At 33.4% G+C, this 27,734-nt stretch overlaps 1 protein-coding gene across 2 annotated transcripts in view; it reads right to left on the reverse strand.

Annotated features, from left to right (window-relative positions):
• Positions 1-27,734, reverse strand: part of gria4a (glutamate receptor, ionotropic, AMPA 4a) — a 205,340-nt gene that overhangs the window by 126,112 nt on the left and 51,494 nt on the right. For both annotated transcript variants that reach the window (XM_079822838.1, XM_079822837.1), the window contains exon 4: positions 5,310-5,494. In XM_079822838.1, coding sequence (XP_079678964.1) covers positions 5,310-5,494 — 185 coding nt within the window. The remainder of the gene's footprint in view (positions 1-5,309; positions 5,495-27,734) is intronic.

Consider the following 27,734-nt stretch of genomic DNA (forward strand, 5'->3'; position numbering starts at 1 on the left):
CATATATTATGTAAACACAAACTTTTATTTTGGATGCGATTTAATCGCGATTAATCTTTTGACAGCCCTAATAAATATAAATGTTTTATATATAAAAATAATATTTTTTTCTTAAATATATACATGCTTGTGTGTGTATTTATATATAAATAATAATTAACAGAGTACACACACATATATTATGTAAACACAAACTTTTATTTTGGATGCGATTAATCGCGATTAATCTTTTGACAGCCCTAATAAATATAAATGTTTTATATATAAAAATATTATTTTTTTCTTAAATATATACATGCTTGTGTGTGTATTTATATATAAATAATAATTATACAGAGTACACACACATATATTATGTAAACACAAACTTTTATTTTGGATGCGATTAATCGCGATTAATCTTTTGACAGCCCTAATAAATATAAATGTTTTATATATAAAAATAATATTTTTTTCTTAAATATATACATGCTTGTGTGTGTATTTATATATAAATAATAATTAACAGAGTACACACACGTATATTATGTAAACACAAACTTTTATTTTGGATGCGATTAATCGCGATTAATCTTTTGACAGCCCTAATAAATATAAATGTTTTATATATAAAAATTATATATTTTTCTTAAATATATACATGCTTGTGTGTGTATTTATATATAAATAATAATTAACAGAGTACACACACACATATATTATGTAAACACAAACTTTTGTTTTGGATGCGATTAATCGCGATTAATCTTTTGACAGCCCTAATATATTTATGAAAAAACAGAGATAAATAGTAAGTGTGACATTATAAATACAACATATTGTTTCCGAACTTAAATTAGCTATACGTATATATGTTGGATGTATAAACTCGAAGAAGAAATTTTAAATTTAAACTTATTTTTATAAGCAACTTTCACAATAAATGTATGTAAGCAGCTTACTACTGCATTAAGAAGAATGCCTTACAACCCCAGTGAGCGAGATACAGGGGACTATAGTGAGAAAAACTCACTAGAAAGATACAAATCAAACAATCCTGGAAAGTACGTTTACCAAGAAAGGAGAGAAACGTTTCGATTTAACATGAGATTTAACAGAAACCGGTAGAATGCTCGGTAGACTTTATCCATTTTTGCTTTGTCTTTTTGTTCTCTGATATTTTCTGGGGACCCCTTAGAGCCTTCTGGAGGACCCCTGAGGGTCCCCGGACCCCAGTTTGAAAACCCCTGCTGTAGGCTTATGAAAGAGTACAGAATCTCCTGATTAAAACACAGGCGAAGAGCAAGCAGAAACAAGCGATCGTCGGTAAGCAGATATTCCTCAATATTAGGGGAGAACCGGGGTGAAAGTAACAGCGCGATTTTCTCCGAGCCCTGAATACATTTGCTTTTCAAGCTATGACAGCAGGTTCAGCACAACCCTTGACGGATCTGCCAAATATCATGTGATTCCGCCATCGTTTCCCGCGGTTACGTCCGAAATGCAGTTTTCAAGTACGGCAAGTAAATTACTGAAGCGGTACTTTTTTTTCTAATTACAAGTTGTGTTTCTTGTTTTATGTGTCACAGTAATGATCAATCTACGGGTTATTTAGTGCTGTCACACACCCTGAAGGTTTGTCTTTTCAGAGTTTTTCAGTATAAAAGTAAATCGTGTTTAAATGTCAGGACTTCCTGTCGGGACGAAAGTAACACTTCTCACTTTTGTCCCGCTATTATATATATAATGCATATTATGCACATTTAATTTAATTTTTATATTGTTCATACTGTTGAAGAAAAAACGTATCAAATAGATTGACATTGCAAATAAAAAATATTCTAAACAATTCAAGTTTGTACAGTCATATTACATTTGAAACATTTGATGAACTTTAACATTTAAAATGAAAATGTAATTAATTATTTTTTGCAAAGATAAAGGACAAAATATGTTTGCAGTTACATATTAACAAGGTCATAGTCAGGTATGTTTAATAAAAACAAGAGTAGCAGCAAAAAATCTAGCTTGTATTGTTGTGTTACTTTCGTCCCACCTGATGGGGTCAAAAGTAACAATGTGCAGCTTCTGTTCAAAGTGAAAATATACTGTAGTCGTTCTACATTTGTACAAAATACCACCTGCTATCGATAGACCACACTTGTGAGTTATTGGCCACAGCAAAAATATATCTCGGTCTAAAACATTATCTTTTAAAATGACGATTTTCTGAAAAATGGTACTTTCGTCCCTGCTCTCCCCTAAACAGCATCTAAATCAAAACTGCCTAATGTTACTGAATGAAATGTGGATCCAGAAGCTTTGGGGGTGTTGATGGAATCCCATCTGGATGTAGTCTTTGACAAAAACGCGATTTTTCTCCGCCTTTTTGTTGGTACTACCGTACAACAATACACAGCGGCATGGGCGTCGGAAGCAAAAAAAAAGTGGGTGGGTCCTCAGAATTTTTTGTACTGGAGTAAATGCCAATAAGTACAAATATACCACTTTGCTTCCTAAGCGAATAGTTCGGAAAGACAAAATTACGGGAATCGCCATACTATTGAGAGTGGCAGTAGTGTAGGGGTAAGACGCACGGCATCTAGTTTTGGCACAAGTCGACCCGCGGTTCGAGTCCGCCTTTCGTCGAGTTCAATCTTCTGCCTTTTCCCATCACATATCAGATCGGAAAGGCATTTATTTTCAATAAAAATGACAAAAATATTAGAAAAGTGGAAATAAAGCGTCTAACATGTGTTTAATAATAAGTGTTTATCAATTAGGTGTAGGTAAATAGACATGTGCTGAATGTTAGAGACGATAAAAGTGAGTGGGTCCAATATCATTGATCGTAAAAAGTGGGTGGGTCTTGTCCCGTCCACAAACAATGGTTCCGACGCCCATGCACAGCGGGTTGAAAAAGTTGCGCTTTAACGTCCGCTCAGGTGGCTGTGATGTGTCTGTGTCTGTTCTCGTCTCTCCGCACTTGGTCTCGCTGCACATGACACACACCGAGTGTGTGAGGAACAGAGAGAAGCTCTGCAGGCAGGAGGAGGGATCAGAGCGTGTCACACAGGAAATAACAAATGGCAGGCCAGAAGGAAAGCACTTGATGGTTCGTCTCGCTCTGTGATCCCTCCAGCGCTCTGTGATTTGTGTTTTTGTGCCTTTCCTTTAAAGGTGCTGTAAGCGATTTAGTATTCTGGAATGCCACCCATAAACTCTTCCTGCTCGCTGACAGATATTACTGGAATGGGTTTTGTGAGTCTGTCGCTGTGACAGTCACAGGCTCAAATGAGTTAGGGGGGGCGGTCTGGGCTATTTTAGCCAATCAGAAACACTCTCTGCCTGTCAATCAGGTTTGTTTACATAACATTAGTTGACTTGTCTTTAAAAAGTCTGGTGTGAGTAAGCAAAACGACCATGTCTGCTTTAGAATATTGTTTTAAATATATTTTTAAATGTCTAAATATTGAAAAATCTTAATATATATAAAAAAAATGTTTTAGAACAATTTAATTGTCATTTAGCAAAGCATTTAAAGCCCATTTTTTTAAAGTATTAAATTATGTTTTGAAATATTTTAATATGAATACTTACATTTTTACACTTTTGAATTATATTTTTAAATGTCTAAATATTGTAAACTATATATTTAAAAAAAAAAAAGTAAATTGTAGAATAATTTTAATGTCATTTAGCAAAACAGATCAAATCGCTTATAGCACTTTATTATATATTATAAAATTATATGTTTCAAATTATGTCTTTAAATATTTAAAAAAATATTAGACATATTTTAATATTAATACTTAAATTTTTACATTTATATATATTTTTTATTTTTAAATGTCTAAATATCCTAAAATATATTTAGGCCTATATACATTTAAAAAAAATTGTAGAATCATCTTAATGTCATTTAGCATTTAGCAAAACGGCTAATTTTTAAAAATGATAACTGTTTTTAAATATTTAAAGAATATTATAAATATTTTAAAATTAATACTTACATTTTTACACTTTAAAACATTTTTAAATTATATTTTTAAATGTCTAAATATCCTAAAATATATATAAAAAATGTTTTAAAAAATGGTATAATAACTTTAATGTCATTTAGCAAAATTACTCAAATCGCTTATAGCACACATATTATAAATTATATGTTTAAAATGTTATGTTTTAAATACTTAAAAAATATTAGAAATATTGTAATACTTACATTTTACACTTTATAATATTTTTAAATTCTAATTTGAAATGTCTAAGTATCGTAAAATATATATTTAAAAAGAAATACATTTTAAAAATTGTAGAATATTTTTAGTCATTTAGCAAAATGGATCAAATCGTTTATAGCACTTTATTATATATTATAAAATTATATGTTTAAAATTATATGTTTTTAAAATGTAAAAAATATTAGACATATTTTAATATTAATACTTACATTTTTACACTTTATAAAAAAAATGTATTATATTTTTAGATGTCTAAATATTAAAAAAAAATATTTTTTTAAATTAGATTTTTAAAATGTTAGAATAATTTTAATGTAATTTATCAAAACGGCTCAAAGCACTTACAGTGCAATATCACTTAAAAAAATTATAAAACTGTTTTTAAATATTTAAAAACATTAGAAATACTTAAACAAATATTTACATTTTTACACTTTATAATATTTTCAGTATATATTTTTAAATGTCTAAATATTACAAAATCGTAAAAATATATATATATATATTTTAAATTACATTTAAAAAATTGTAGAATCATTTTAATGTGCATTTAGCTAAATGGCTCATTTTTAAAAATTATAAATATGTTTTGAAATATTGAAAAATATTAGAAATACTTCAATAATTAATATTTAAATTTTTATTTTCTTTTTTAAATGTCTACATATTTTAAAATCTAATTTTTTTTAAAAAATATTTACTTTTTTTTTACATACTAACTTTACATTAATTTTAAAGTTGTAAGCAAAATGGCTCAAAGTTCTTACAGCGATCAATAGAGTTGTATAATTAAAATTTTAAATCAAAAAAATATTTATGCAAAAAAATAAACATTTTGAATATTGTAGAATAATTTCAAAGTCAACATGAAATGTGCATGTGACGCATTTCTGTAATAAAAATATATTCCACAGGCACAAGATCCATTTATCCAGTGTGTGTTTGTTGTTGTTGTTGTTTTGCTGATGAAAAATGTGGTTGGAGGATTTGAGAAATAAGCGATTACATTTTGCTGACAGATAATTTTGGAATAATTGAATCGTGGACACTGTGACTGGGATTGTGTATTATGGGGTTGATGTTGACCTGCTCTAGGATGTTCTGCAGTCGCTCTGCCTCCAGGTCGATGACGAACTTCTTCTCCTGCCGCCGGTCCAGGTCCTCCAGCAGCCGCCGGTAACTCGCGTCGTTGAAGTTCTCCACGCAGATGGCGCTCACCTGCCAACCGTTCTGACCCGCCTTCTCCATTATGGCCTGCAGGATGGCGTATCCTAGCAACAACACCACAAAAAACACTCAGTGTGTGTATATTCCAATGCAACGGTACATCTTTAATATGCATTTAATACGTATACAGCAGATCTCGGTTCTAGAGATTGAAGATAGACACGTTTGCTGATGTCTCCTAGAAATGTAGACGCTTAGAAGAGCAAATGATCAGATATTAGTATTGTGTGTCAACAATAAAAAAAGTATTGTGTTTTTATTCAAAATGGGAGACGAAGTTGATAGAGATGGACACGACCGGTCAAAAGTTTGGAATAATTGTGTTATTTATTTGAAAGAAGTCTCTTCTGCTCATCTGCTGCATTTATTTGATCAAAAATACAGTAAAAATGTTGACATTTTTATAATATTTTTAAATGATATTTTTAAATGTCTAAATATTTTAAAATAAATATTTTTTTTTTTACATTTTAAAAATTAATAGTCTTTTAGCAAACGGCTCAGTGCATACAGCACTATATATATATATATATTTTTTTTTTAATTGTAAAGCTAAATATTTTTAAATATTTAAATATTAATAATTACATTTTTACACTTTATAATATTTTTTTTATTCTATTTTTAAATGTCTAAATATTTAAAATTATATTTAAAAAAATTCTGCTTTAGATTTTTTTTAATACATTTTTAAATGTCTAAATATTTTTTGGAAATAAAAATATTTTAATAAATAGATTTTATTCATTTTAAGAATTTTAGAATAATTTCAATGTCATTTAGCAAACCAGCTCAAAGAGCTTCTTAGAGCACTATATATTTTTTAAGAATAAAGTTGTTTTTAAATATTTAAGTATTAATATTTACATTTTTTCTCTTTAAAATAATTTTAAATGCAGGTCCTTCTCAAAAAATTAGCTTATTGTGATAAAAGTTCATTATTTTCCATACTTTCATCTATTTTAGATTCATTGCACACCAACTGAAATATTTCAGGTCTTTTATTGTTTTAATACTGATGATTTTGGCATACAGCTCATGAAAACCCAAAATTCCTATCTCAAAAAATGACGACCAGTAAAAGAAAAGTGTTTTTAATACAAAAAAAGTCAACCTTCAAATAATTATGTTCAGTTATGCACTCAATAATTGGTCTGGAATCCTTTTGCAGAAATGACTGCTTCAATGCGGCGTGGCATGGAGGAATCAGGTGTAATGGAGGCCCAGGATGCTTCGATAGCCGCCTTAAAGGGTTAGTTCACCCAAAAATGAAAATTCTGTCATTAATTCCTCACCCTCATGTCGTTGGACACCCGTCAGACCTCCGTTCATCTTCAGACACAAATTAAGATATTTTAGTGTAAAGCTGATGCTGAGAAAGGCTTCAGATAGGCCTCCATTGGCATTCAGTACATTTACACTCACAAGACCCATAAAAGGCACTTAAAACGTCGTTATAAAGTCCATCTCACCACAGTGGCTCTACAATAATTTTACGATGCGACGACAATAGTTTTTGTGCGCAAAAAAAAAATCAAAATAACACCTTTATCCAACTTGTTCTTGTCTTCCGTGTGTGTCTCCACGACGCATGCGCGAGAATATGACGCAGATCCGGCGTTCGGACACATGACCCAGAAGAGATTTGTTTACAAGCAGAGGAAGACGCGCGTGTCTAAGCTGTTGATCTACATTGATCGCGCTTTAGGTCTCGGCGTAGTTCTCAAAATGGGGCTAAAGTGTGCATTTCATGGATTCCCGAAACCCGGCGCTACGTCATATTCTCGCGCATGCGTCGTGGAGACACACACGGAAGACAAGAACAAGCTGGATAAAGGTGTTATTTTGATTTTTTTTTGCGCACAAAAACTATTGTCGTCGCATCGTAAAATTATTGTAGAGCCACTGTGGTGAGACGGACTTTGTAATGACGTTTTAAGAGCCTTTTATGGGTCTTGTGAGTGTAAATGTACTGAATGCCAATGGAGGCCTATCTGAAGCCTTTCTCAGCATCAGCTTTACACTAAAATATCTTCATTTGTGTCTGAAGATGAACGGAGGTCTTACGGGTGTCCAACGACATGAGGGTGAGGAATTAATGACAGAATTTTCATTTTTGGGTGAACTAACCCTTTAAGCTCATCCAGAGTGTTGGGTCTTGCGTCTCTCAACTTTCTCTTCTCAATATCCCACAGATTCTCTATGGGGTTCAGGTCAGGAGAGTTGGCAGGCCAATTGAGCACAGTAATACCATGGTCAGTAAACCATTTACCAGTGGTTTTGGCACTGTGAGCAGGTGCCAGGTCGTGCTGAAAAACGAAATCTTCATCTCCATAAAGCTTTTCAGCAGATGGAAGCATGAAGTGCTCCAAAATCTCCTGATAGCTATCTGCATTGACCCTGCCCTTGATAAAACACAGTGGACCAACACCAGCAGATGACATGGCACCCCAAACCATCACTGACTGTGGGTACTGGACACTGGACTTCAGGCATTTTGGCATTTCCTTCTCCCCAGTCTTCCTCCAGACTCTGGCACCTTGATTTCCGAATGACATGCAAAATTTGCTTTCATCCGAAAAAAGTACTTTGGACCTTCTCCACAATCTTCCTCAGGGTCCGGTCACCTCTTCTCGTTGTGCAGCGTTTTTTACCACACTTTTTCCTTCCCACTGAGGTGCCTTGATACAGCACTCTGGAACAGCCTATTCGTTCAGAAATTTCTTTCTGTGTCTCACCCTCTCGCTTGAGGGTGTCACTAGCCGCGTTTCCATTACCCTTCAAATTGCGCAAATTGAAAATACGCCCAATGGAAACGCATCAATTTCGCCAAAACTCCCATATATCACAAAAAAAGTTTTTACGCTCGCATGAGGTGGTTTTTCAGGCAATTCGAAAAACTTTGAATGTCCCCAATTTTCGCAAAACTGCAATGGAAACGGTTTTTCCGCATTTACAGGTCACCTGGTACGTTCACGCATTGCTCTCACACAGGGCCTACATATCATTTTTTTTCCACTCAAGTGTGTACGAGATCTTATGTCGTTAAAACGACATATATTTTCTCCTAATAAGGAAAGTGGCGTAACTTTATAATGACGGACCCCGGTGCAACCACAAATATCATAACTATCTATAGGCCTATACTGTAATTATGACATATATTCAAGAAATGTATTAAAACAGAAAGACGCTATAGTTTCAGCCTTGCTCAAAGACGCACGTCAATCCATTCCCTAGGATCTTGGTTTGCTTCTTATTTATTAAATATACAGCCAAATAGTTGATTAAACATTGATCAAAATTAAAATACAATTTATACAAAACGAAATTAATTTTAAAGAAAGATTTTCTAGAAAACAATTCAATTGTGCTCAAAATCCATGTCTCCAGACATAAGCGCATCTGATTATGTAGCTTTACTCATGCTGCTCACTTTTCATAATCAACATATGAAATTAAAAGATTATAATATTTAGACATAGCCTAACTATATGAAACTAAATAGGCTACGTTTTCTTTAACCCTCTTTCCGACAAAGTCGTTGTCGCCTTTTGATGAATTTTTTCCTTCGGCTATTCTAGCAGAAACTTAAAATACTCCGTAATTTTTAGCCATGCAGATAATAAGTGCAAGAGATAATTATAAACTATAAACCGTCTACTTTTATTTGTGTACACTCACGATAACAGCAAAGGCCGTGGACTCAGGGAACGGATTAGTCTGCACTCCAAACGCTGTCTTCATTTCAAAAATATATTTTGTTTATTAAACGCAAAGTTTTTCATTTCAAAAGCATTTCTAAATTCAGTTTATATTTCCAACAAACGAAATTCGGAGCCAAAATAACGAAGTGGTAAAAAAAACCTTTGAGTTACCACCATGTAAATTTTCGCTCGTCTCTGTATGTGGCAATGCGTCACAATAACCTGCCGTATGTAAAAGTCGATCATTCTTTACAGATGATGGTATGTTTGGACAGAAGACGAGTTCTTTATTAAACTCATAAAAATACTATAGAATATAAAATGCCACAATTTATCATAACACCTCATATGTGCCGCTCAAGTATATGGTGCTTTCCTTGCCATCAGAGCTTGAATAACACGCACGTCTCTTACTATTAATAATAATGGCGTGCGGTGGCTGGGATATACATAAACCTAACCACATACATAGCATGATTTTTGGAATGATTTATCACGAGAGGAAAAAAAATGTTTTAGTCGCATAACATCAGTTAATGGAAACGCTGTCATTTCGCAATATTTTTTTGTCGACTTTTAGAAAATATCGCAAAAGTTTTGCGCAAATCAGTAATGGAAACGCGGCTAGTGATGGCCTTCTGGACAGCAGTCAGGTCGGCAGTCTTACCCATGATTGCGGTTTTGAGTAATGAACCAGGCTGGGAGTTTTTAAAAGCCTCAGGAATGTTTTGCAGGTGTTTAGAGTTAATTAGTTGATTCATATGATTAGGTTAATAGCTCGTTTAGAGAACCTTTACATGATATGCTAATTTTTTAAAGATTTTCATGAGCTGTATGCCAAAATCATCAGTATTAAAACAATAAAAGACCTGAAATATTTCAGTTGGTGTGCAATGAATCTGAAATATATGAAAGTTTAATTTTTATCATTACATTATGGAAAATAATGAACTTTTATCACAATATGCAAATTTTTTGAGAAGGACCTGTATATATTTTTATATGTCGAAATATTTAAAAATCTTAAAATATTTTTTTAAGTAATGACATGGAAATTATTCTAACATTCTTTAAAAATTTAAATTTTGACATAATATTATACAGAGAATTTTTTTTTATATTAATGCTCAAATATTTCTATTATTTTTTAAAATATTTAAACATTTAAAAGTATATTCTTAAAATATTATAAACTGTAAAAATGTAAATATTTAAGTATAATGTTTTTAAATATTTTAAAACGTATAGTTTAATTTTTAAAAAGTCATATAGCACTGTAAGTGCTTTGAGTTGTTTTGATAAATGACATGGAAATTATTCTAACATTTTAAAAATGTAATTAAATATTTAGAAACATTATAAATACTTAAATTAATATTTATATTTTTACACTTTATAACATTTTCAGAATATACTTTTAAATGTCGAAATATAAAAATAAAAAAAAACTTAAAAATTTTAGAATAATTTCAATGTCATTTAGTAAAACGGCTCAAAGCACTTACAGTGCTATATGACTTTTTTATTATTATTATTAAACTATGTTTTTAAATATTTTAAAACATTAGAAATACTTTTATGATTATTATCAGTGTTCATATTTTTGTGGAAACTGTGATACATTTTATTTTCATGATTCTTTGATGAATAGGAAGTTCAAAAGAACAGCATTTATTTGAAATAGAATATTTTGTAACATTATAAATGTGTGTGTGTGTGTGTGTGTGTGTGTGTGTGTGTGTGTGTGTGTGTGTGTGTGTGTGTGTGTGTGTGTGTGTGTGTGTGTGTGTGTGTGTGTGTGTGTGTGTGTGTGTGTGTTTCTACAGGTGTGTGTATGCGTGTGTGCGCTGTGGCTTCGTCTCCTGTCCAAATTTCCCGTGTGTGTTCTGCATCGGTGTGCCAGTTATGTCGGCCAAGAGCAACAGATGTCCTTTAAATTGGCCCTTAGTCGCACCGCAGGACTTTGGACATCAGGACAAATGCAGCGTCCAGGGAACGTGTGTGTGTGTGTGTGTGTGTGTGTGTGTGTGTGGGTTTTCAAAACAACAGATTTAACACAAACCACAACACACAGACATACCACAGATGACCATGAGCTCGCTGTGTCTCACGCGCACACACTCATAATAATAACGAAATAGCACCAGCTGTCCTGTGAGTAAACACAGACTGCCGACAGAGACCTGGAGGATCCTCTGTACACAAACCCCAGTCTGTGTGTGGACCGAATGGACTGCTTTTCCTCCCGCTCTCAGTGTAAGCACAGGGCATGGCGCACACTTGCTGTTTTTGAAAGACAGTCGCATACTGTGCACACATCGTGTGAATTTATACAGGCATGCATAAGTAAATATCGCTGATCGTCTCCGCTTAAGGATCCACAGCGGCTCGACCTCTAAACCTACAGGACTTGAAGGATCTGCTATTAACATTATAAATGTGTGTGTGTGTGTGTGTGTGTGTGTGTGTGTGTGTGTGTGTGTGTGTGTGTGTGTGTGTGTGTGTGTGTGTGTGTGTGTGTGTGTGTGTGTGTGTGTGTGTGTGTGTGTGTGTGTGTGGGCATGTTTTTGTGAAATATCAGGACACAAATGTGTATAATGACATGGGTATGACATGGGTATTACAAAAAGAGGGTGAAATATGAGACGTTCCCCATGTCCTCACTTTTCAAAATGCTTATAAATCACACAGAACAAGTTTTTTTTCACAGAAAGTGAACTGCACAGTCTCCTGTGAGGGTTAGGTTTAGGGGCAGGGGCAGTGTGTGTGTGTGTGTGTGTGTGTGATGGGTAGGTTTAGGGGCAGTGTAAGGGGATAGAAAATATGGTTTGTACGGTATAAAAACCATTACGCCTATGGAATGTCCTCACATTTCACAAAAACAAACATGTGTGTGTGTGTGTGTGTGTGTGTGTGTGTGTGTGTGTGTGTGTGTGTGTGTGTGTATGTGTGTGTGTGTGTGTGTGTGTGTGTGTGGACTGGTAATCCCTACGTTATGGGGACAAAATGTCCCCACAAAGATGGCGATATCCGAAATCCTCATCCTTGTGGGGACATTTTTTGGTCCCCATGAGGAAAACATCTTATAAATCAGACTCAGTGATGTTTTTTGAAAATGTAAAAATGCAGAATGTCTCCTGTGATGGGTAAGTTTAGGGGCAGGTTTGTGTGTGTGTGTGTGTGTGTGTGTGTGTGTGATGGGTAGGTTTAGGGGCAGGTTTGTGTGTGTGTGTGTGTGTGTGTGTGTGTGTGTGTGTGTGTGTGTGTGTGTGTGTGTGTGTGTGTGTGTGTGTGTGTGTGTGTGTGTGTGTGTGTGTGTGTGTGTGTGTGTGTGTGTGTGTGTGTGTGTGTGTGTGTGTGTGTGTGTGTGTGTGTGTGTGTGTGATGGGTAGGTTTAGGGGCAGTGTGTGTGTGTGTGTGTGTGATGGGTAGGTTTAGGGGCAGGGGCAGTGTGTGTGTGTGTGTGTGTGTGTGTGTGTGTGTGTGTGTGTGTGATGGGTAGGTTTAGGGGCAGGGGCAGTGTGTGTGTGTGTGTGTGTGTGTGTGTGTGTGTGTGTGTGTGTGTGTGTGTGTGTGAGTGTGTGTGTGTGTGTGTGTGTGTGTGTGTGTGTGTGTGTGTGTGTGTGTGTGTGTGTGTGTGTGTGTGTGTGTGTGTGTGTGTGTGTGTGTGTGTGTGTGTGTGTGTGTGTGTGTGTGTGTGTGTGATGGGTAGGTTTAGGGGCAGGGGCAGTGTGTGTGTGTGTGTGTGTGTGTGTGTGTGTGTGTGTGTGTACTTGTCTACCTATCTAACAGGGGACCTTGGTGTCGTAACACACTCACTAACAGGGGACCTCTGAGCCAAGAGGGGACATTTTTCAGGTCCCCTGTTGGTCATGCTTTAAATCATGTTAAAATCAAGTAAAAACACTAAAAAAACACTCTGGTGATTTTTTTTACTTTTGACCAAGTGGGGACCTACAAGTGTGTGTGTTTAAATCATGTGAAAATTAAGTAAAAACACTCTGGTAATTTTTTTAAAACTTATGACCAAGTGGGGACCTAAGTGTGTGTGTGTGTTTAAGGTCATACTCAGCAGCTCCCCTGTAGGCTGGAGCAGGAACTGTAAGGGCTCTTAAACACACGTCGTTCACACACACTCCTCTATTGTTTGAATGGCCTGCTGTCCCAGAGAGACTCTGCTGTTTAACAGGCTGCTTACTAAAGGAACAAGCATTACATCTCTTTACTAGATACCCTGACTAGTTTCAAACTTTGCATTACATTACAATTAAATTCTACACAGAATCCAAGAAAAAAGGATTTAAAAATCTAAACAACCAGAATGTAATTAGAAGTTTTGTTTTTGTATTTTTTATTTTAACATATTTTAATGACAGTAGCCTATATTCATTGAATATTATTGTATTTATCAAAATAAACAGAAAATAGTACAAACTTTACTATTCTTTTAAACAAGTGTTAAGACATTATTAAAAAAAAAAAACATTTTAGCTCAAGTATTTGTATAAATAATGTGTGACTTTTGCCCCATGTAAAATGGGGTGTAAAAGGCCCACCTTACCACCTTATACATTTATGAGTTTTTTTAAACAAACCACTTTTGATTTATTTATGATTTACACAATGACTCGGTCCCCTGTTAGATAGTAAATCACGACACCAGTGTGTTTGCGTTGTCATTTCTTGCCATAAACACTCTGTAGAGATTTAGAGTTTTTATAGCAATAACTGAGTTTTAAGAGTTAAATCAAGCAGAAATAGTTCTCTAATGTATTAATTGCAGATCATCTTTGAATAATGATTATGTTAAACACAATGACTCGGTCCCCTGTTAGATAGTAAATCACGACACCAGTGTGTTTGCGTTGTCATTTCTTGCCATAAACACACTGTGGAGATTTAGAGTTTTTATAGCAATAACTGAGTTTTAAGAGTTAAATCAAGCAGAAATAGTTCTCTAATGTATAAATTTCAGATCCTCTTTGAATAATGATTATGTTAAACACAATGACTCGGTCCCCTGTTAGATAGTAAATCACGACACCAGTGTGTTTGCGTTGTCATTTCTTGCCATAAACACACTGTGGAGATTTAGAGTTTTTATAGCAATAACTGAGTTTTAAGAGTTAAATCAAGCAGAAATATTTCTATAATGTATTAATTGCAGATCATCTTTGAATAATGATTATGTTAAACACAATGACTCGGTCCCCTGTTAGATAGTAAATCACGACACCAGTGTGTTTGCGTTGTCATTTCTTCATCTCAAACACACTGTGGAGATTTAGAGTTTTTATAGCAATAACTGAGTTTTAAGAGTTAAATCAAGCAGAAATAGTTCTCTAATGTATTAATTGCAGATCCTCTTTGAATAATGATTATGTTAAACACAATGACTCGGTCCCCTGTTAGATAGTAAATCACGACACCAGTGTGTTTGCGTTGTCATTTCTTCATCTCAAACACACTGTAGAGATTTAGAGTTTTTATAGCAATAACTGAGTTTTAAGAGTTAAATCAAGCAGAAATAGTTCTCTAATGTATTAATTGCAGATCCTCTTTGAATAATGATTATGTTAAACACAATGACTCGGTCCCCTGTTAGATAGTAAATCACGACACCAGTGTGTTTGCTTTGTCATTTCTTGCCATCATAAACACACTGTGGAGATTTAGAGTTGTTATAGCAATAACTGAGTTTTAAGAGTTAAATCAAGCAGAAATATTTCTCTAATGTATTAATTGCAGATCCTCTTTGAATAATGATTATGTTAAACACAATGACTCGGTCCACTGTTAGATAGTAAATCACGACACCAGTGTGTTTGCGTTGTCATTTCTTCATCTCAAACACACTGTAGATATTCACTGTATAGATTGAGATAACTCAATTTTATGGTGACTTGCATTAAAATGTTTATCCGTCTCAATTAAATTATGTGAACTGAATGACTTTTAACATTGACACTTTAGTTATTTAACCAACTGATGATTTTCAAGTCAGCAATCAACACACAACTGAGTTTTGACCTCCAAAATCTTATTATAGTGTATTTTTATGGTAAGTATTGGTGTTTTATGTTTTAAATCAAGCAGAAATCACTCTTTAAGGAAACAATTGCAGGTCACACTTTATACAGTGAACATGATTTCCTTAAATTGACTTAAGTCCCCTGTTGGATGGTAAAACACGACACCTGTTTGATTGCTTTGCCATTTCTTGCCATCACAAACACACTGTAGAGATTTTGAAGGTCAGAACTAAATTTTTTGGTGACTTGCATGAAAATCTTCATCCGTCTCAATTAAATTATGTGAACTGAATGTCTTTTAACATTGACACTTTAGTCGAAGATTTTCAACTCAACAATCAACACACAACTGAGTTTTGACCTCCAAAATCATTATACAGTGTATATTAAATTTAAATAAAAAATAAAAATTTCCTTACAAAACAGTTTGACTCAAGTTTGACTCTCTACTGCTTATTCATTATTGTTTATGTTACATGGTCCATGTTTACATTACAGTATAAAATTGTTCCTAAGTTTTCCCCTTTTATATAGATGGTAATGACTAAATATCCTCGCACACCGAAATTTTCACACGTTAAAAAAAAGATCAAGCACGTTTACACACAGCCTCTGAAACTTTCCTTCCTTCATCATAAAAAAAAATCTGATCAGGTTCAGTTTTCTGCAATTTTCGCATCCATAGCAAGCATTTAAAGAGGGGTTTCAAATTTCTGTGTTATTCATTTTTGTGTTAAAATTTTGAACATAAGTTGAACAGTTTAAAAAAGAAAGTGTGAACCTTCAAATTAGCCATTATAGTTCATAAAGTTTTGCTGGCGTTTGTATCTAATTGAGAAAAGAATGAATGTAAATTGAAAGATGTCGTCATTGAACGCATTTTGTGCCAAAGCAAATAAATGATCCACAGTTTAGCCACATAGGCTGATGTGACCCCTGAGTGAAGAGTTTTGAAAAAGTGATGAGTATTCAGAAATGTGTCCTAGCAGATGTTTAAAAAACCCTGTAATATCACTATTAGTAAGGGATCACTGTATAATATCAGTCTTTAAATGTGAGATATTTAAAGTGAACCTAAAGTATACTTGCAATAGTGGGATTTTATCACAATTAAATATACTTAATGGATGTTTCGCAAAAGCGTTGTTTAGTGATATTGCGTCCTTGTGTTTCTGCTGTACGTCATCAGCAACTGTCTAAGTTCAATTACAATACTCAAGAACACATGTACAGAGGATGCACAAAAGTACCCGGATGTTATAAGATATATGAGTATAAATAACTCCATACAGATCTATTGTTTTACAAAAATAATCTATTGTTTACAAAAGGAGAAAACGTGTGTACTTTAATGAAAACTTGGACCATGTGACATAAACTGAAGTTAACAGCAAAAAAATATACTATAATGCTGACTGTTGTTAGTGTTTTTTGTTGTATGAGTTAAAAGTGTATATGTTGGGTGAATCCTCATTGTGTTCTGGAAGAATGAGTTGATTTAAGACATCAATGAAGTGTTTTGGTAGTTTTAGCACATTTTGAACGTGAAATTAACTGCTTTGCTTTGAAAGGTGTCCTAGCGATTGTAGCTGAGAGATAGACGTCAAACAGACTCAAACAAAGACCCAGAATTCTGTGGTGTTACAGCACTGTGGCTGCTGTAAATGGCTGCTGTACGGTTTCTTTATGAAATAACAGGCACAATGGCAAAGATATTTCTGCAAAAACTCCAAAGTAATGTTCGGTTGCAGTGAGAAAGTCACAAGAGACAACTAAAAAAACTCATGCGTGTATTTAGCCTAGTGTAGATCTGTTTGCTTACACATCCCCCAAACTCCATTTACATATGAATACAGGAAAGGCCAAAGCCATTGTCTCACAGGTGAGGAACAGGCCTAACAGAGCTGTTACACCCATGTCAGAGACACAAACTTCTCATCCAAACTAGAGAAAACGCTGGGATTTACCTGGGAAAATTAAATCAATGTACACTTTTTCCAATCCCTACGACACATTTTTCAATACTTGGGTCACTTTTTTAAAACTCTTCTCACACTTTTTCACACAAATTCACACAACTGAATTTCAGCTTGGCACAGCAGTTATTTTAGTGTTCAAAATGCACTAAAACTACCAAAAAGGACCCAACAAACACACTTTTTCAATCATAAAACACAGACCTAAAACACATGATCATTACACAATGTTTTCTTCTGTAAAATTTTCTTTTCAAAAAAAGACTTACACTATAATTCACTGCAGTTTATGTTACATGGTCCTTGGTCCAGTACAGTATAACATTATTCCTAAATTTTTCCCTTTTGAATGGATGGCAATGCAATTTAAAAACTAACACCAGCTAAATCTATTTGTTTTGATAGTATTTTAGATTCAAAATATATTTCAATATGGTATTACTGTCGAAATGTAGCAAATGTCTATTTTTTTTTAACATAAGTTTAACAGTTTTGAAAAGAGAATGTAAAAATGTTCAAATTGGCCTGTATAGTACATAATGTTTTGGTGGTGTTTGTGTCAAAGTCAGAAAAGAATGAATGTAAATTGAAAGATGTCGTCATTGAACACATTTTGTGCCCAAAGCAATGATAAATGATCCAGAGTTTAGCCACATAGACTGATGTGATCACTGAGTGAAGACAAAAAGTGAACAGTGAAAAAGTGATGAGGATTGAGAAATGTGTCCCAGCAAATGTAAAAAAATAAAATAAAAATAAAACTGTTGACATGTTTTAAATTGTTTTAAAAATTAAATTAAATATATTTTCATCTTATTAGAAGTGATATTTTCTTGGTGTTTAGCCCCACAGCTTTCTGCATATCGCTTTACGTTTTTTTTTTTTATTGCATTGGCCAATACTAAATTGATATGTTAAAAACTGTGAATCATTTTTCATTGCTTTCACACAAAATGCATTCAATGACCACATTTTCCAAAATCCACGAACACTTTTGTTATTCGTACCTAACTATCTGCAAAACTATATATTTTTAGCACATTCTTTGAATGCTAACACACTGCTTTCAGAACTGATCAAACACATTCAAGTCAGAACGATGATCAACTCATTTCTGCAGGAATTATACTGAAATATAAAATCTTAAAATCCAAAGGGACCCACTTTATATTAGGTGGCCTTAACTACTATGTACTAACATTTTAATTATCCATTTGATACAATGCACTTATTGTGTACATACATGTCTTTACATTGTACTTACATTTTTAAATATACCTGCATGTAATTACATCTGTAATTAATTTCTGTAGTTACATTTGTAATTACACTGTTGACACTTCCCTTACATCTAACCCTACCTTTAAACTTACCAATACAACCACACCTGACCCTACCCGTATCCCACCTCAATATCAGCAAAAGTGTTTTGCAATACAATATGAACACAATAAGTACATTGTACCTATTTAAGTACATAGTAGTTAAGGCCCCCTAATATAAAGTGGGGCCATCTAAAGTCATAATTTATCATTGATTTGGCATAAAATACATTCAATGGCGACATCTTTCGATTTATAAGAATTATTTTCTTACTTCAACACAAACACCACCAAAACATTATGAACTGTATAGGCCAATTTGAAAAATTTTTGATTCTCTTTTCAAAACTCCCTAACTTATGTTCAAAACTTAACTAAAATTAATTAAAAAAAACAAAACAATTTGCTACATTTCGGCAGTATTACCATATTGAAATATTGGGTGATTCTTTTGAATCCTCAGAATCCTTTTTGGTAGTTTTAGTGCATTTTGAACACTAAAATAACTGCTGTGCCAAGCTGAAATTCAGTTGTGTGAAAAAGTGTGAGAAGAGTTTTAAAAAAGTGACCCAAGTATTGAAAAATGTGTCGTAGGGATTGGAAAAAGTGTACATTGATTTAATTTTCCCAGGTAAATCCCAGCGTTTTCTCCAGTTTGGATGAGAAGTTTGTGTCTGTGACATGGGTGTAACAGCTCTGTTAGGCCTGTTCCTCACCTGTGAGACAATGGCTTTGGCCTTTCCTGTATTCATATGTAAATGGAGTTTGGGGGATGTGTAAGCAAACAGATCTACACTAGGCTAAATACACGCATGAGTTTTTTTAGTTGTCTCTTGTGACTTTCTCACTGCAACCGAACATTACTTTGGAGTTTTTGCAGAAATATCTTTGCCATTGTGCCTGTTATTTCATAAAGAAACCGTACAGCAGCCATTTACAGCAGCCACAGTGCTGTAACACCACAGAATTCTGGGTCTTTGTTTGAGTCTGTTTGACGTCTATCTCTCAGCTACAATCGCTAGGACACCTTTCAAAGCAAAGCAGTTAATTTCACGTTCAAAATGTGCTAAAACTACCAAAACACTTCATTGATGTCTTAAATCAACTCATTCTTCCAGAACACAATGAGGATTCACCCAACATATACACTTTTAACTCATACAACAAAAAACACTAACAACAGTCAGCATTATAGTATATTTTTTTGCTGTTAACTTCAGTTTATGTCACATGGTCCAAGTTTTCATTAAAGTACACACGTTTTCTCCTTTTGTAAACAATAGATTATTTTTGTAAAACAATAGATCTGTATGGAGTTATTTATACTCATATATCTTATAACATCCGGGTACTTTTGTGCATCCTCTGTACATGTGTTCTTGAGTATTGTAATTGAACTTAGACAGTTGCTGATGACGTACAGCAGAAACACAAGGACGCAATATCACTAAACAACGCTTTTGCGAAACATCCATTAAGTATATTTAATTGTGATAAAATCCCACTATTGCAAGTATACTTTAGGTTCACTTTAAATATCTCACATTTAAAGACTGATATTATACAGTGATCCCTTACTAATAGTGATATTACAGGGTTTTTTAAACATCTGCTAGGACACATTTCTGAATACTCATCACTTTTTCAAAACTCTTCACTCAGGGATCACATCAGCCTATGTGGCTAAACTGTGGATCATTTATTTGCTTTGGCACAAAATGCGTTCAATGACGACATCTTTCAATTTACATTCATTCTTTTCTCAATTAGATACAAACGCCAGCAAAACTTTATGAACTATAATGGCTAATTTGAAGGTTCACACTTTCTTTTTTAAACTGTTCAACTTATGTTCAAAATTTTAACACAAAAATGAATAACACAGAAATTTGAAACCCCTCTTTAAATGCTTGCTATGGATGCGAAAATTGCAGAAAACTGAACCTGATCAGATTTTTTTTTATGATGAAGGAAGGAAAGTTTCAGAGGCTGTGTGTAAACGTGCTTGATCTTTTTTTTAACTTGTGAAAATTTCGGTGTGCGAGGATATTTAGTCATTACCATCTATATAAAAGGGGAAAACTTAGGAAAAATTTTATACTGTAATGTAAACATGGACCATGTAACATAAACAATAATGAATAAGCAGTAGAGAGTCAAACTTGAGTCAAACTGTTTTGTAAGGAAATTTTTATTTTTTATTTAAATTTAATATACACTGTATAATGATTTTGGAGGTCAAAACTCAGTTGTGTGTTGATTGTTGAGTTGAAAATCTTCGACTAAAGTGTCAATGTTAAAAGACATTCAGTTCACATAATTTAATTGAGACGGATGAAGATTTTCATGCAAGTCACCAAAAAATTTAGTTCTGACCTTCAAAATCTCTACAGTGTGTTTGTGATGGCAAGAAATGGCAAAGCAATCAAACAGGTGTCGTGTTTTACCATCCAACAGGGGACTTAAGTCAATTTAAGGAAATCATGTTCACTGTATAAAGTGTGACCTGCAATTGTTTCCTTAAAGAGTGATTTCTGCTTGATTTAAAACATAAAACACCAATACTTACCATAAAAATACACTATAATAAGATTTTGGAGGTCAAAACTCAGTTGTGTGTTGATTGCTGACTTGAAAATCATCAGTTGGTTAAATAACTAAAGTGTCAATGTTAAAAGTCATTCAGTTCACATAATTTAATTGAGACGGATAAACATTTTAATGCAAGTCACCATAAAATTGAGTTATCTCAATCTATACAGTGAATATCTACAGTGTGTTTGAGATGAAGAAATGACAAATTAAACACACTGGTGTCGTGATTTACTATCTAACAGGGGACCGAGTCATTGTGTTTGACATAATCATTATTCAAAGATGATCTGCAATTAATACATTAGAGAAATATTTCTGCTTGATTTAACTCTTAAAACTCAGTTATTGCTATAAAAACTCTAAATCTCTACAGTGTGTTTATGATGGCAAGAAATGACAAATTAAACACACTGGTGTCGTGATTTACTATCTAACAGGGGACCGAGTCATTGTGTTTAACATAATCATTATTCAAAGAGGATCTGCAATTAATACATTAGAGAAATATTTCTGCTTGATTTAACTCTTAAAACTCAGTTATTGCTATAAAAACTCTAAATCTCTACAGTGTGTTTGAGATGAAGAAATGACAACGCAAACACACTGTGTCGTGATTTACTATCTAACAGGGGACCGAGTCATTGTGTTTAACATAATCATTATTCAAAGAGGATCTGCAATTAATACATTAGAGAAATATTTCTGCTTGATTTAACTCTTAAAACTCAGTTATTGCTATAAAAACTCTAAATCTCCACAGTGTGTTTATGATGGCAAGAAATGACAAAGCAAACACACTGGTGTCGTGATTTACTATCTAACAGGGGACCGAGTCATTGTGTTTAACATAATCATTATTCAAAGATGATCTGAAATTTATACATTAGAGAAATATTTCTGCTTGATTTAACTCTTAAAACTCAGTTATTGCTATAAAAACTCTAAATCTCCACAGTGTGTTTATGATGGCAAGAAATGACAAAGCAAACACACTGGTGTCGTGATTTACTATCTAACAGGGGACAGAGTCATTGTGTTTAACATAATCATTATTCAAAGATGATCTGAAATTTATACATTAGAGAAATATTTCTGCTTGATTTAACTCTTAAAACTCAGTTATTGCTATAAAAACTCTAAATCTCCACAGTGTGTTTGAGATGAAGAAATGACAACGCAAACACACTGGTGTCGTGATTTACTATCTAACAGGGGACCGAGTCATTGTGTTTAACATAATCATTATTCAAAGAGGATCTGCAATTAATACATTATAGAAATATTTCTGCTTGATTTAACTCTTAAAACTCAGTTATTGCTATAAAAACTCTAAATCTCTACAGTGTGTTTATGGCAAGAAATGACAACGCAAACACACTGGTGTCGTGATTTACTATCTAACAGGGGACCGAGTCATTGTGTTTAACATAATCATTATTCAAAGAGGATCTGAAATTTATACATTAGAGAACTATTTCTGCTTGATTTAACTCTTAAAACTCAGTTATTGCTATAAAAACTCTAAATCTCCACAGTGTGTTTATGACAAGAAATGACAACGCAAACACACTGGTGTCGTGATTTACTATCTAACAGGGGACCGAGTCATTGTGTTTAACATAATCATTATTCAAAGATGATCTGCAATTAATACATTATAGAAATATTTCTGCTTGATTTAACTCTTAAAACTCAGTTATTGCTATAAAAACTCTAAATCTCCACAGTGTGTTTGAGATGAAGAAATGACAACGCAAACACACTGGTGTCGTGATTTACTATCTAACAGGGGACCGAGTCATTGTGTTTAACATAATCATTATTCAAAGAGGATCTGCAATTAATACATTATAGAAATATTTCTGCTTGATTTAACTCTTAAAACTCAGTTATTGCTATAAAAACTCTAAATCTCCACAGTGTGTTTATGATGGCAAGAAATGACAAAGCAAACACACTGGTGTCGTGATTTACTATCTAACAGGGGACCGAGTCATTGTGTTTAACATAATCATTATTCAAAGAGGATCTGCAATTAATACATTAGAGAAATATTTCTGCTTGATTTAACTCTTAAAACTCAGTTATTGCTATAAAAACTCTAAATCTCCACAGTGTGTTTATGGCAAGAAATGACAACGCAAACACACTGGTGTCGTGATTTACTATCTAACAGGGGACCGAGTCATTGTGTTTAACATAATCATTATTCAAAGAGGATCTGCAATTTATACATTATAGAAATATTTCTGCTTGATTTAACTCTTAAAACTCAGTTATTGCTATAAAAACTCTAAATATCTACAGTGTGTTTATGGCAAGAAATGACAAATTAAACACACTGGTGTCGTGATTTACTATCTAACAGGGGACAGAGTCATTGTGTTTAACATAATCATTATTCAAAGATGATCTGCAATTTATACATTATAGAAATATTTCTGCTTGATTTAACTCTTAAAACTCAGTTATTGCTATAAAAACTCTAAATATCTACAGTGTGTTTATGGCAAGAAATGACAAATTAAACACACTGGTGTCGTGATTTACTATCTAACAGGGGACCGAGTCATTGTGTTTAACATAATCATTATTCAAAGAGGATCTGCAATTAATACATTAGAGAACTATTTCTGCTTGATTTAACTCTTAAAACTCAGTTATTGCTATAAAAACTCTAAATCTCCACAGTGTGTTTGAGATGAAGAAATGACAACGCAAACACACTGGTGTCGTGATTTACTATCTAACAGGGGACCGAGTCATTGTGTTTAACATAATCATTATTCAAAGATGATCTGCAATTTATACATTATAGAAATATTTCTGCTTGATTTAACTCTTAAAACTCAGTTATTGCTATAAAAACTCTAAATATCTACAGTGTGTTTATGGCAAGAAATGAAAAATTAAACACACTGGTGTCGTGATTTACTATCTAACAGGGGACCGAGTCATTGTGTTTAACATAATCATTATTTACTATATAAAGTGATGACCTGTGATTATTACCTTAAAGAACAATTTCTGCTTGTCCAGTCCTATATATATATATTTTTTTTATTGGTGCAAGAAATCAAATCTCACTCTAAAAATCTCAAAAACAAAGGACATTATTTGGGATTTTAGAGAGCAGAAACTATGTTTTATTCAAAAATAAGTCACACATTGAAATACCTTTACTGTAAAAAAAATGTGGGTCTCCAATTGAAAATTTTCTGTAAATTGATGCACTTTAATTCAATTAAAATTCAAGAAATTCAATTTGGCCAACTAAAAAATTTAGATGTGATCGGTCACTAGAAAATTTTCAATTGGAGACCTAATTTTTTTTACAGTGTTGGTGTTCTTGAAAATAAGCTTAAATGAGAGATGTGGACGGATCATATACTGTAAGTATGAAGACACAACAGAGAATGAATTTCTTAAAGATAACTCTTAATTTTAAGAATTTTTTTATTTCTTAAATTCTTTTCTGTAATGTCCACAACATGGCTTTTTCTCCGTTGTGTGCTCATTGTGTTCCCTGATGCCTGTGTGAACATTATATAATTATAATTATATATATATATATTAAATAATGAAGACAGACTTGACTGCCAGCTCTCTTCCCTTTCACACACACAGCTCCATTGCAGGCTATGGAGGTCCCCTGTTGGATAGGTAGACATCGGTCAGGTCCCCTCTTGGCATGTTTAAAAATAAAAAAAATAAATGCTTATTTGAAGTTATATTATGAAAAAAGACCTTAAAACAAAATTTTGTATCTAAGTTTTGTTTCTTCAAAATGACTAGAAACACAGGTCCCCTCTTGGTCAGTGTGGAGTGATGGTCCCCTGTTGGTAATATAGACGTGTATGTGTGTGTGTGTGTGTGTGTGTGTGTGTGTGTGTGTGTGTGTGTGTGTGTGTGTGTGTGTGTGTGTGTGTGTGTGTGTGTGTGTGTGTGTGTGTGTGTGTGTGTGTGTGTGTGATAGGTAGGTTTAGGGGCAGGGCTAGTGTAAGGGGATAGAATATACAGTTTATACAGTATAAAAACCATTACGCCTATGGAAAGTCCCCATAAAACATGAAAACCCAACGTGTGTGTGTGTGTAAATGTATATATTTTCTATAACATACGTTTATAAAATATACATTTTTAAAAATATATATTTAAATATGTAATTAAAACTTTTTTAAGTGTACAATATTATTGAATTATTATTATTATATGACTCCTGTTTAACACTGAATGCGGTCTCACAAACTATTTTTATTTATTTATTTAATTTTATTTAACACTTTACTCATAGCCTTTATATATAATACATTATAAAAGTACTTTTAATGCAATAATTAATGCACTTTATATTGCATTGTATCATCTCATGAATAATAATAACCACAGTTATAATACTCATATTTTCATTGAACACACCGTTAGAAAGTATAATGCATTAAAACCTGTGACAAACAACCAATTCAGATGTAATTTGCAAACTTTATAATGCATTTTAAATTTGATTACAATCATTTATATATAGATATGATGCATTATGCACATTATGAATATCTTTATAGTGCACTGTACATGAATGCTTTAAGTGTTACCATTTATTTTTATGTCGAAGTGAGCCACTCACAGATTAAACATGCATGTGCAGGCAAACCAAACATGATTCAGACAGCAGATATAATGTAAAGTGAGGCGAGCAAAATACAGTAAACTGTGACATATTACACCCAAACATTCTTCATACAGTGACTACCAGTCAAACTGATAAACATTTGGGTGCAAAATGATTCAGACACTTTGACCTGTCCGTGTTTTAAGTGTTTTTTCTTTGAGATTCAAATACTGACGATCCACGCGTCAACGCCCACACATCAACTCCATAGACTGTAGAAACTCATACACACATCTAGTGAAGCGCCGTAACGTTCCTTCAGCTACATCGCTTTGAGACGCGGAATAATTCAGCTGTTCATGTTCTGTTTCAAGGATTCAGGGCTGATTGTAAGGTAGGCTAAGTTTATTCTGTTAGCATCTGTGATTATTAAACGCAAAAAGACAGTTTAAATATGAATCCTGCCACTACATTAAATGTCATACACACAAGACAAGATTTATTTGGCTTGTTTTGGACAGATTATAACGTGTTTATTGTAAAAGAGCTTATAGTGTCACATCAATAAAGCTTTTATTCGCTTATATTTATCTGCTCAGATGCTATAAATATAGTACCAGTCAAACTTATTTTTCTTCATATTGATGTTTAAATATTATAGCCTATTGGTATTTTTTTTATTTAATATCAAAGTTTGTCAGAAATGATTCTGGAGTTTTGTTTTGTAGAAAGTGAATTGCTTTCTTTAAAATGAATTTCATTTTGTATAAATTGCATCTTAATTTTAATTTTTTATTAGAATTATTTTTAGCATGAGACTACTTTCAAAAACAAAAAAGCACAAAGAAATTATAAAAAATGCTCTTAGTCATTTTTGTCTTGTTTCTAGTCTAAATATTTAAACATTCTTAAATCAAGATGCATTTACTAGATTAGTACAATATATAATATTTAATATATGTCCTTTGTTCTGTTGCTCTGTCACATTGGTCTACCTGAAGCTCATTCATTATGCAGCTCATTATGCGGGTTATTGTGTTCTTTTGTCCTCTCAGGTGATACTCATCATTATTCATTAGCTATCACGCCTCCTCGCATACTGGCTTTGTGAAGAAAACAAATTTTTCTAAAAATTTTAAATCAGTGTATTGTTTTATGTGAATGAGTAGGCTCAATGATTCTCACATCAGTTTGAAGCAAAAACTCTAGGCAAATACACCCATTAGTCAAAAGTCTTGTGGACACATCTATTGTGTGTTTTGAGGCCTTAATTTTAAAACAATTTGTTGTTTTCTCAAAAACCTTGCATAAACATGTTTCTCTCAAAAATACAAGCATGTACATATATGTTGCTCACATATTCTGGTAGCCCAGCTTGTGCTGAATACAGTGTAATTACACTTTTGCCATTAATGTGTTTATAAGCAACTGAAAAAAACACAAATGTCAAAACTTCTAAAGGGCCCTAAAACACCTCAGACTCCTAGGGGTTAATCACTAATGCGACCTTTGACACCACACACTGAACTAAATGAAGAATTGCTTGGATATTGGTTGAGCTAAACTGGTATTATCTAATTGTGTAGTTAAATCTAACAGCTGATTGGTTGAGTGCAATCCATTACACACCTTTCTATCAAAGTTATCTGACATTATCCAGATGAACTTGTTCTGACACAGTTTAATTTACCATTTTCTAAACTACCGCGAATAAACTGAGATGATGTGAGGAAATGGGTTTGACTGTAGGTATGTGGCATACATATTGTTGGAAACGTTTAGCCTTTCACTCAGTGTTCATAAAGGAAGGCAGTTGTGAGAAACTGGCCAAAGTGTCAAACCACTAGGCTCGCGCAGAACCAATCGCTAACATGTCCATTCCAGATGGCCAGATGGTCAGTTTCTCGGCTGAAGAGAGCGTGCCAGAAGCGATGGCTTTATCAGTTACTCTGGGCGTCTGGTGGAGATGTTAGCTGAACTGTTAACATTTGCAAGCCGAGTGGATTCCAGCACTGCTCTAATGGTCTGATAAAGCGAATTGTT

The sequence above is a fragment of the Gobio gobio genome (assembly GCF_949357685.1).
Source record: "Gobio gobio genome assembly, chromosome: 8".
Taxonomy (NCBI): domain Eukaryota; kingdom Metazoa; phylum Chordata; class Actinopteri; order Cypriniformes; family Gobionidae; genus Gobio; species Gobio gobio.